General features: G+C 43.9%; 1 protein-coding gene across 4 annotated transcripts in view; it reads right to left on the minus strand.

Moving 5' to 3' along the window:
• Positions 1-1172: 1172 nt before the first annotated feature.
• The window catches only part of FERMT2 (FERM domain containing kindlin 2), a 166659-nt gene continuing 155497 nt past the window's right edge, over positions 1173-12334 (minus strand). For 2 of the 4 annotated variants that reach the window (XM_067463119.1, XM_067463116.1), the window contains 4 exons: positions 9109-9129; positions 5563-5687; positions 5201-5342; positions 1173-3044 (listed from right to left, as the gene is read on the minus strand). In XM_067463119.1, the coding sequence (XP_067319220.1) occupies positions 2871-3044; positions 5201-5342; positions 5563-5687; positions 9109-9129 (462 nt within the window). In that variant the 3' untranslated portion in view covers positions 1173-2870. The remainder of the gene's footprint in view (positions 3045-5200; positions 5343-5562; positions 5688-9108; positions 9130-12334) is intronic. The other 2 variants (XM_067463120.1, XM_067463118.1) reach the window with 1 other exon arrangement.

Consider the following 12334-nt stretch of genomic DNA (forward strand, 5'->3'; position numbering starts at 1 on the left):
CGAGCTCTGAAGATCACCTGGGAAGGAATCCCACTGGAGCATTGCAGCGCACCCAAATACCTGGGAGTTACTCTGGACCGTGTTCTGTCCTACAAGAAGCACTGCCTGAACATCAAGCAAAAAGTGGGTGCTAGAAACAATATCATACGAAAGCTGGCTGGCACAACTTGGGGATCACAACCAGACAGAGTGAAGACATCTGCCCTTGCGCTGTGCTACTCTGCTGCTGAGTATGCATGCCCAGTATGAAACACATCTCACCACGCTAAAACAGTGGATGTGGCTCTGAATGAGACATGCCGCATTATCACGGGGTGTCTGCGCCCTACACCACTGGAGAAACTACACTGCTTAGCCGGTATTGCACCACCTGACATCCGCCGGGAAGTAGCAGCCAATAGTGAAAGGACCAAGGCAGAGACATCTCCAGCTCATCCCCTGTTTGGGTATCAGCCAGCACGTCAACAACTTAAATCAAGACATAGTTTTCTTAGATCTACAGAGACACTCGCCGGAACACTTCAGCAAGCGAGAGTCCAAAAGTGGCAGGCTCAAACCCAGAACCTCAACCCATGGCTGATACCAAATGAGAGACTCCCCCCGGGGCACACAGAAGACTGGGTGACTTGGAAGGCCTGAACCACGAGATGCAGAGCCAACCTTCAGAAATGAGGCCACAAAGTGGAATCCTCAACATGCGAGTGTGGAGAAGAGCAAACCACTGACCACCTGCTGCAATGCAACCTGAGCCCTGCCACATGCACAATGGAGGACCTTCTTGCGGCAACACCAGAGGCACTCCAAGTGGCCAGATACTGGTCAAAGGACATTTAATCAACTACCAAACTCACAAATTTCGTATTTTTCTGGGTTTTTTTTGCTTTGTTCTGTTAGAAATATAATATAATGGACTGGCTGCTCTGACACGACAAAATAAATCTAAGTCAGTGGTTCTCAACCTGGGGTCCCCAGATGTTTCTGGCCTACAACTCCTAGAAATCTCAGCCAGTTTACCAGCTGTTAGGATTTCTGGGAGTTGAAGGCCAAAAACATCTGGGGATCCAGGTTGAGAACCACTGAAGTCATTAATAAAGGGGTCGCAGCATTAGGAAGGCTGAGAACCACTGCCTTATAGGATATTTTATGAAGCAGGACAAGAAGAACCGGGCATGTTAAATAAAAGATCCGACCTTTATTTTAAAATACAATACAATGCATTTGTACATAAGTCATTCTCTCACAGGCGAGGGAACACAATACTGCTTTCTGCCTTGGCTTTGGGCGGGTTGAGGTCTCCCTGGCTGTTATAATAGGGCGAGCGCAGTGGTTCTCAGATGTTTTTGGCTTTCAACTCCCAGAAATCCTAAACTGGCTGGGATTTTTGGGAGTTGTAGGCCAAAAACATCTGGGGACCCCAGGTTGAGAACCACTGGGTGAGCGGTTTTCTTGGGTGGGAAATCCCAACTCCATCCAGGCAACTGAGTTCCCTCATTAAGGGCTTCTGGGTTCAGCTATGACCTAATAATAATAATCAGGAATTTTAACTTAAGATTAAAAACAAAACCCCACAAGACTGAATTAATTAAGGCCAAGAACGGTCGGGCCGGTCGGTCGATCCTACCGCTGCTCCTACTTTGGCTTGTGAAAGAAAAGAAAAAAAAAACCTGTACACTTTATTTTTATTATAAAATTTGTGTTTGTTTTTTTTTACATTAGTTACACACACACGCGCGCACAAAAAGTTCCTTATACTTACTTCATAGACCTTTAACTTCATATCGTATTGAAAAAAAGTTTTTGCATAATCGTCTTATTAGGTACACAGAAGTGGCTATGCTGGTGAATACTAAAAGGTGTTTCGGTAATACAATACGGTGTTAAAAAATAAAATCGGAGACGAAAGGATCGAGAAAGAGAGAGGCGGACGCGCACAATATAGAAAGGGTTATCAAATGGAAAGTTTAGAGCGGGTACGGGGACAATTTGGGCCTTGGATGTGTGTTGGACTACAACTCCCATCATTCCTAACAGCCTCAGGCCCTTTCCTTTTCCCCCTCAGCCGCTTAAGCGGCTGAGGGGGAAAAGGAAGGGGCCTGAGGCTGTTAGGAATGATGGGAGTTGTAGTCCAACACACCTCCAGGGCCCAAGTTGGCCCTTACCTGCTTTAGAGTCATAAAACCTTGAAACGAAGGAGTATTTTAGTATTTTTCTAAGGCCACGCATGATTGCTTCAGTCAAAGCGCCAGGCTCCTCCTCCCGTAAAGGGTCTGGGATATGTAGTGCGGAAAACAAAGGGACATCATCATCATCCACTGAGCACCATGGCTGCGCAACAGGAAGCAGTCCGTGCAAAAGCCCTTCCTAATTGCACACCGAAGGGCTAATTGCACACACGGGACTGTCCACTTTGCAATATATATATATCTATCTGATTAAAAAAAAACCCTCACAAAACATGCATTAAACATGATAAATAGACTTCATATAGACTAGGCCCTGGGTTTCTTTAAGAGTCTAAATGGCTTAAGGGTTATTTCGTCAGTTTTGGTTAGCTTACGACGGCGAGAAACGGTCGACCTGATCGTCCGCTCCTTCGCTCAAGAGGCACAAGCGAACGGTCCGTAGTATTATTATTATTATCTCGTTCAAGCACAAAAGTGTGTTCGAAAGCACATACGGACCCGTCTGCTAAGGCAGAGGTTTCCACGATTTGTTTGTTTGTTTTGAAAAGAAAGGAGGAGGAAATAAAATGATACACTTCAAGCTTAACTTGATTAAGCAGCATATTTCAAATAACAGCTTTTGAAGTTAAATATTAATATGGCCATTTTGAGTTTGACGTCAGCGCTGCACAATAATGTCTCTCCGGCTCACACCCAGCCGCTGGTCAGTTTGTAAAACATCTCCTCGTCTAGGCTCTCGTTCTGGTCCTTGGCCCGCGTCGAGAGGAAGATGTAGCCGCCGATGAACTCGTGCACCACCTTGCAATCCACTTCGGTGCAGATGAAGGACACGCGGACCTCGTCGGCAAACTCCACCGTCACCTGAAAGGCAAGATTGGGATACTTTCAAAAGGTGCACCCAGGCCTCCTAGGTAGCAGGAGAGAATTCTACCACTGAACCACCAATGCTCTTGGCCAAAAGACAACTTGTGCTGTCAGTCTGCTTTCTTTACCCGCGTCCAAACAAAATTCTGCAACAGTCCAAAACAGGCATAAACAAATCCTATGAGGAGTGGCTTACAGAGCTGGGCAAATTTAGCCTGAAGAAGAGAAGGCTGAGAGGAGACATGATGATGGCCATGTATAATATGTGAGAGGAAGTCATCAGGAGGAGGGAGCAAGCTTCCTTTCTGCTTCCCTGGAGACTAGGACACAATGAAGCAATGGCTTCAAACTACAGAAAAGAAAGGAGATTCCACCTGAACATGAGGAAGAACTTCCTGTGAGAGCTGTTCAGCAGGGGAACTCTCTGCCCTGGAGTGTGGTGGAGGCTTCTTTGGAGACTTTTAAGCAGAAGCTGGATGGCCCTCTGTCGGGGGTGCTTTGAATGCGATTGCCCTGCTTCTTGGCAGAACAGGGTTGGACTGGATTGCCCACAAACTTTCTAACTTGGGGACTGCTATGGCTACTGTGATCCAGGCGACGATCATCTCGAGGCTTGACTACTGTAGCACCCTCTACATTGGCCTTCCTTTGTCAGTGATCCGGAAACTGAAGCTGGTGCAAAATGTGACGGCTCGTCTTCTCACCGGGGTGCCGGCGAGGTGTCATATCACCCCAATTCTCTAACAGCTGCACTGGCTACCGATTGAGTACCGGATCACTTTCAAGGTGCTGGTATTAACCTTTAAGGCCTTATATGGTCTGGGGCCGGCGTACCTGAGGGCCCGCTTATCCCCCTACCAACCCCAGAGATTACTCTGGTCTGAAGACCAAAATTTGCTTGCAGTCCCTAACATCCGGACCTATCATTTGTCATCTATTAGGCATAGAGCCTTCTCAATCGTGGCCCCTTATTTATGGAATGCCTTGCCAGTGGAAACTTGAACCATTCGAGACTTATTTGCTTTTCGGAAAGCCTGTAAAACTTTTCTTTTCCGGCAAGCTTTTGATGGGTGAACAACCTGGGCTATGTTTGTCCTTGCTACCTATTGTTATTGTTATGGTTGTTTTAAAGCTAATTGTATTGTTTTAATCTATTTCTGTAAACCGCTCCAAGCCAAATTGGGAGTAGCGCTATACAAGTTAAATAAATAAATAAAAATAAATAAATAAATAAATAGCAAGCCGAAGCAGGGTGGATGGGCCAGGAAGGAGTGGGCTCTTCCCTTTGTATATTATTTTGATTTTGCATTTTATGAATTTTGCTTGGTTCTACTATGTTTTTGTGTTATTTTGTTGTATTGTATTGATGGACGTGACCTCATGTCAGCCGCACTGAGTCCCCCTGGGGGAGATGGAGCGGGGTATAAATAAAGTATTATTATTATTATTATTATTATTATTATTATTATTATTCCTCTTCTCTTTTGGACGCAGAAAGTGAAGAAAAGACGGGAAATGTTTGGATCCTGAAAGGATTGGTCTTGGTCAGGATGAGATGGTGGATGGGGGAGAAGAAGTATATCCATTAGATATACTGTACTGCCTACTCCTGATATAGAATCCTAGATCTGGAAGAGACCCCCAAGGTCCATCCAGTCCAACCCCCTGCCATGCAGGAAGGCACAATCACAACACTCCCAATAAACAGCTTATGCGGAAAAGCCTCCAGAGAAGGAGACTCCACCACACTCTCGAGCAGCCTAGGCCACTCTCCAAAAAGGTCTTCCTAATCTGGGAAGGGTGGAATAGAAATACTGTAAATAAATAATTAAACAAACAAATAAGTTCCAGATTGCACATGCTGATGAGATTCACCCAAAGCAGCCTGAAGGAAAACCCAGGAATTCTGCTTGAAAGCACTTGAATATTACCATTGTTTTGAAAGTGGAAAGGTTGCAAACATGGACTTGAAACAGAAAGAAAGAGGGAGTCAATGGTTTATCCTTCTTCCCTTCGGTGGGTTCCAGATGTTAACGCCCCAAATTGCTGCATCCCAGCACATCTGGACAGCTTGCAACCAGTTAGGAAATGCCGCAATGTAGTATCCTGGGTGTTTAGCTGGCACCGAATGCTTTGGGAACACACCTACTCACCATTTTGATTTCCCAGTTGACGTTCCACTGCTTCATGTTGCTGAACCGCCACGTCTTGATGGCATCGCTGGTGCTGGCATCCATCCGGATGAGCCGGTTGTAGGCGATCCCAATCAGCTCCTCCTTCTTGCCCCCTTGGAACCTAAAATATTCCATATTTTCAGAATTATGAGACTTGGAAGAGATCCCAAAGAGGGCCATCTAGTCCAACCCACTTCAGCCAGGCAGGAAGACACCACCCAATCCCTCCCGACAGATGGCCATCCAGATTCTGCTTTAAAACTTCCAGAGGACACTCCACCAGACTCCCAGGTGGCAGCATGTTCCACTGTCAAATGGATGCATGGATGAATGGTACGGACCTTGCAATGAAGTGGGTGATGCCGAACTCCGGTAGGGACTGCCAGGCTTGTATGAATCTCATCTTGGCTTCAATGAGGCTCATCTGGGCCACGTTTTGATGGGCCTCCAAGATCCGGGCCGTGATCTGTGAGGTTTTGGGGAAGAGAGACAACGAGACATGAGGCAAGTGCCATATGTTTGGGATGCTGTAGGAAAGAAAACAAAGAGGGGGAAATCTCTATATAGAAAGTTGAAATACGTTAGTTTGTTTGACCCACAAATGCTCTTCCGTGGCTTAATGGATGTGGCTCAACTCTGGTGCATAGACACTTTGTTACCCAACTTAAAATAATTGTGTGCTTTCAACTACAAAACCCACCCAGTTTTGGGTCCAGAGCCCCCCAAAATGATACACATGTAGTACTTGGGTTCAACCACAAGAGGGTAGCATAGAGTTGCAAATGCTACCTAAAAGGGAGAAAATGACATCCTGTAGAAAAGGCCCAGCATGATGACTACCAGGAGGCAAAAACCACAGCTCAGAAAAAGGCTAATCTAGGCAATGCTGGTTATTTACACTAGGAGATAAATAAGAAAGGTTAAACAACAGCAGCTGCACTTTTTGTAATACTACACTTGTATCTGAAACAGTGCCTGAGTTTTCTTTTAAATGGCAATATTGATTTCGGCCACTGCTTTTGTGTGAAACTGTGGACTGAAGTCTTGGTTGTTTGCCCCACCTGAAATCTAGATACGTATTTATTTATGATCCTGTCTTGGCTCACTATTATTACTAGTTGTTGTTGTTGTTATATTATTATTATTATTATTATTATTATTATCTCTTCCTACGAACCCTCCAGGAACCTGAGATCGTTGGAGGAGGCCGTGCTCTCGATCCCGCCTGCTTCGCAAGCACGTCTGGCGGGGACGAGAGACAGGGCCTTCTCTGTGGTGGCCCCTCACCTGTGGAACTCCCTGCCTAGGGATATTAGATTAGCCCCCTCCCTCCTGACCTTTCGGAAAAGAGTAAAAACTTGGCTCTTTGAGCAAGCATTTGGAACCTTTGAATAAATAGACAAATGACCCAGGAACGTCCCAAGACGATGGAACGGATAAGGACTTGAACGAGAAGACATAGTTTTCTGTTTTTAAAATTGTTATTATGCACTGTCTTTATGTTTAAATGCACTATAATGGTTCTTTTTGTTTATCAATGTATGTATTTTTATGGCATCGAATTGTGCCGACTGCATATGCTGCTCTGAGTCGCCTTCGGGCTGATATGGGAGGGGCAGAAATAAATAAATATTATTATTTATACCCTGCTTTATCTTTCCTGAAGGAGACTCAAAGCAACTCAAAGTCTCTATAATGAGAGATCAAGGTGGAATAAGAATTAAAGTAAATTAATATGAGTAAGTTATGGAAGAGGAAAGGAGTCGCTTCCTCTTATTAGAAGCACTGGAGCCCCTGGTGATGCAATGGGTTAAACCCTTGTGCCAGCAGGACTGAAGACTGACAGGTTGGAGGTTCGAATCTGGGGAGAGCACGGATGAGCTCCCTCTGTCAGCTCCAGCTCCCCATGCGGGGATGTGAGAGAAGCCTCCCACAAGGATGGTAAAACATCAAAAACATCCGGGCGTCCTCTGGGCAATGTCCTTGCAGACGGCCAATTCTCCCACACCAGAAGCGACTTGCAGTGTTTCTCAAGTCACTCCTGACACGAAATTTAAAAAATAAATAAATTAGAAGCACTGCTGAACTGGAGATGATTTAATGCTCCTAAGTGTAATAATCCCCAAACGGGTGGAGCACAACAACATCAGCTATTTTTCAAGGGAAAAATGCACAAATATTAATAAACATATTCCTCCCAAAATAGAAGAATCTCATTTCCTGGATCTCTTAGCTACTTTGAAAACAAACACACTTCTAGCCCTTTCAGATGTGGAAAAAAAATCTAAATATGTAGGCAATCTCTGGGGAAGTCCCTGGTTTCAAATACAAAATGTGTTTTAACAACTTTGAACTGATTATGGAGGAGGTTCAACATCAGATATGAATAGTAGTAGTAATAGTAGTATTAGTCGTCGTCATCATCATCACCATCATCATGCTTTTCCTCTACTTTTAGACTCAAGGTGTCTTCCAAGTGTTAAAACACAAACACTCACAGCAGATAAAAGTTTTGAAAACCAATGACACAAAAAGGATTGAAAACAGTTGAAGGAACCAATTGCAAAACAACAAATAAAAAATGCCAACGTCCGCACAAATGATGTATGTTAAAGGTGTTCAATCTTCAACCAGGCCAAGCAAGTTATTTATGTGCTGCGGCAGATTAAATCAAACTTTCATGCTACAAATAGAGCAGAGAAAGAGACAGAATAAAAAACAATATTCTTATTTATGAAGCACTGGAATAGGATTAATTCATGACGACCTAAATCCTTATATAGCAGGCCTGGGCCAACTTTGGCCCTCCCTCCAGGTGTTTTGGACTTCAACTCCCACAATTCCTAACAGCCGGTAGGCTGTTAGGAATTGTGGGAGTTGAAGTCCAAAACACCTGGAGGGAGGGCCGAAGTTGGGTCATCCCTGCTGTAGATGAATCCCTCCTTGATCAAAAAGATGTGGATGTGGTCATGCGGTTCCCCCATTCAAGCTGCAAACCTTCAAGGCCGGCAAAGGGCAGTGTCCACATTCCAGAACTTGTGCCCCATCGAAGATACTGGCTCTGGCTGCTTTGTGTAATTTATAAACAGTACCTGGAAAGGGTGATAGTCTCAATCCATCCTGCTTTGGTGGGATCTCTTTACCAGGAATAATAACCCTGCATCCAGTTCTGGGCAAAGCAATTCCAGAAGGAGATGGACAAGATGAAATGTGTCCAGAGAAGGACCACCAAAAGGGCCAAAGGTCCAGTTCTGTTTGGCTTTGGGAGCTGTGTCTGTCCAGCTTGGGAGAAGGGAAGGCTGAGAAAGGACATGAAAACCATGTATTGTCGAAGGCTTTCATGGCCAGAATCACTGGGTTGTTGTAGGTTTTTTCGGGCTATATGGCCATGTTCTAGAGGCATTTCTCCTGACGTTTCGCCTGCATCTATGGCAAGCATCCTCAGAGGTAGTGAGGTCTGTTGGAACTAGGAAAACATGTTTATATATCTGTGGAATGACCAGGGTGGGACAAAGGACTCTTGCCTGCTGGAGCTAGCTGTGAATGTTTCAACTGACCACCTTGATTAGCATTTGATTGCCTGGCAGTGCCTGGAGTAATCTTTTGTGGAAGAGTTTTGAAGGTGGAGGCATTACTTTTCATTCAAATCATAATTAAACAGACCTCATAATTAAACAGAAAACAACACTTTAAAAGCAGGAGCAGATTTTTTTTTTCAAATTTTGTTACATAGTGTTAATTTGGGACATTAAAGAAAATTACACAAAAGCATCCAGGCCTCAAAACATGACAAACTCAATTCAGCGGCGTGCATCTCTTGCCCTTATTTTAACATTGACTGGCAACAAGGCAAACTCTCAAGCGCTTGTTTGCTGTCTCTCACTTACCAGGTCTCTGATATGGCCTAGCTGCAGGAGGACAAACGCAAAGGAAAGAAAAGGAAGCAGACAAAAAAGCAATTGAGAAATATGGCAAATGAGACCAAAAGAAGGAAAATGGGAAAATGATCAGTACGAACAATAGTTCAAACCATTTGAAACAGAACAAAAATCAGCAAATGAAACTCCAAAACCTTCAAGAAAACCAGCACGACATTAAAAAAAGATCATGAATGATGGAGCAAAAGGTGAGCCAAAAAAGTTCTGAATGGCAGAATATAATCAGAAGTGTATTGTCGAAGGCTTTCATGGCCAGAATCACTGGGTTGTTGTAGGTTTTTTCGGGCTATATAGCCATGTTCTAGAGGCATTCTCTCCTGACATTTTGCCTGCATCTATGGCAAGCATCCTCAGAGGAAGTGAGGTCTGTTGGAACTAGGAAAAAGGGTTTATATATCAGTGGAATGACCAGGGTGGGACAAAGGACTCTTGTCTGCTGGGGCTAGGGGGTGAATGTTTCAACTGACCACCATTAGAAGTGGTTTTTCAGTTTTCCTTTTCAACCGACTGCAAAATCTAGACACTTCTCAAGTTTCCCTTAAATTGAGTTATTATTATGGGAAGGGAGAAACCCCCTTTTCTCCTTGTTTGGCATTTTTATGCCCATTTGTTTGTTGATCTTTTTTATTCCTCTTCCCAAAATGTAGAGAAATGATGCTGCAAGTAGCAGCCAATAGTGAAAGGACCAAAGCACTGACATCTCCGGCCCATCCTTTGTTCGGATATCAGCCAGCACGCCAACACCTTAAATCAAGACACATCTTCTTAAGATCTACAGAGATACTCGCAGGAACATCTCAGTAAGTGAGAGTCCAAAAGTGGCAGGTGAAAACCCGGAACCTCAATCCGTGGCTGAGACTGTATGAGAAACTCCCTCCTGAGCACACATAAGAGTGGACGATCTGAAAAGTGCTGAACAGGTTGCGATCTGGCACCACGAGGTGCAGAGCCAACCTTAAGAAATGGACTACTACAAAGTGGAGTCCACAACATGAGAGTGTGGAGAAGAGCAAACCACACATCACCTACTACAGCAGTTCTCAACTTGGGGTGTCAGAGGGGTCGCCAAAGTCCCTCAGGAAACACAGTATTTTCCAGGTTGTTGTAGGTTTTTTCAGGCTATATGGACATGTTCTAGAAGCATTCTCTCCTGACGTTTTGCCTGCATCTATGGCAAGCTTCCTCAGAGGTTGTGAGAATGCTTCTAGAACATGGCCATATAACCCAAAAAACCTACAACAACCCAGTGATTCCAGCCATGAAAGCCTTCGACAATACAGTATTTTCTGTTGGTCAGGAAACCTGGGGGTCGGGATCCCGGGGGGGGGGGGGGGGGTTGCGAGGGGGTGTCAGAGGGGTCGTCAAAGACCATCAGAAAACACAGTTTTTTCTGTTGGTCATGGGGGTTCTGTGTGGGAAGTTTGGCCCAATTCTATCATTGGTGGGGTTCAAAATGCTCTTTGAAGGTAGGTGTACTATAAATCCCAGCAACCACAACTCTCAAATGTCAAGTTCTATTTTCCACAAACTCCACCAGTGTTCACATTTGGGCATATTGAGTATCCATGCGAAGTTTGGTCCAGCTCCATCACAGTGCGTCCACATTGAGTCCACAGTGCTCTCTGGATGCAGGTGAACTACAACTCCAAAACTTAAGGTCAATGCCCACCAAACCCTTTCAGTATTTTCTGTTGGTCATGGGAGTTATAACGCCAAGATTGGTTCAATTCCATCCTTGGTGGGGTTCAGAATGCTCTTTGATTGTAGGTGAACTATAAATCCCAGCAACCACAACTCCCAAATATCAAGATTCTAGTTTCCCCAAACTCCACCAGTGTTCACATTTGGGCATTTTGTGTATTCGTACCAAATTTGGTCCAGATCCATCATTGTTTGAGTCCACAGTGATCTCTGGATGTAGGGGTTCAGAATGCTCTTTGATTGTAGGTGAACTATAAATCCCAGCAACCACAACTCCCAAATGTCAAGATTCTAGTTTCCCCAAACTCCACCAGTGTTCACATTTGGGCATCTTGAGTATTCGTACCAAATTTGGTCCAGATCCATCATTGTTTGAGTCCACAGTGATCTCTGGATGTAGGGGTTCAGAATGCTCTTTGATTGTAGGTGAACTATAAATCCCAGCAACCACAACTCCCAAATGTCAAGATTCTAGTTTCCCCAAACTCCACCAGTGTTCACATTTGGGCATCTTGAGTATTCGTACCAAGTTTGGTCCAGATCTATCATTGTTTGAGTCCACAGTGATCTCTGGGTGTAGGGGTTCAGAATGCTCTTTGATTGTAGGTGAACTATAAATCCCAGCAACTACAACTCCCAAATGACAAAATCATAATTTTTTGAGTGATTTCGTTCATTGGTTCTTTTGTTTTTAAGGTACTCATTATGCACAGAGCATATTTATATGTAGAGATTGTAGCCTCAACTCGCTTCTGACACGATAAATAAATAGGGAAATGATGAAACAGTCTGCTAATAAATGACTATAAAATGCAAAATAGGAAGAAAGAGTTTGCTGAAAGCTCAAATTGAACTGTCATTAATTTCCTAAATTTTCAGGCAAAAATAGTGCAGAGTAAGTGAAGCGCAATTACTAAGTTGTTTCAAGTCAAGGGTGGGGCTGTTTTCGCTTGCTATAGCAACCAAATAAGAAAAAGGAACCACAGAGATGAAGTCTTACGGGACATTAAAGACATCTATTTAACTCATTTCCAGCTTTGCTCTGGTGATGTGTCCCTTTCCCTCAAATTACAGTCTTGCTCTCTTCTCTCTGCCTTCACAAACCAACACAATACCGGATCATGAAAAGCTTCTACCACAACGTGATGATAAAGATTCCAGATCCCTGTGAATTACACGATTTTCGTTCCTGATTTATAAATGTCATTTCCTAATTGTTTCTAGCATAATGACATGTGAGAAGTTTATCAAACTGCAAAAACTTGCAGGAGGGACATCATCCTGCAGCTCATTTTGCTATTGTTTTTCAATGAGCGTGTTGTTTTTGTGATGTGTGCTGGGGAGAACAATTAAATTTGTAATACAATGACAATGAAGTTATTCTATTCTAGTCTATTCTATGGACGTTATGGCAAACTGTCCAATTCTGGGCACCACAATTCAAGAGAGATATTGACAAGCTGGAATGTGTCCA

The sequence above is a fragment of the Anolis sagrei genome, chromosome 1 (genome assembly GCF_037176765.1).
Source record: "Anolis sagrei isolate rAnoSag1 chromosome 1, rAnoSag1.mat, whole genome shotgun sequence".
NCBI classification, from domain to species: Eukaryota; Metazoa; Chordata; class Lepidosauria; order Squamata; family Dactyloidae; genus Anolis; species Anolis sagrei.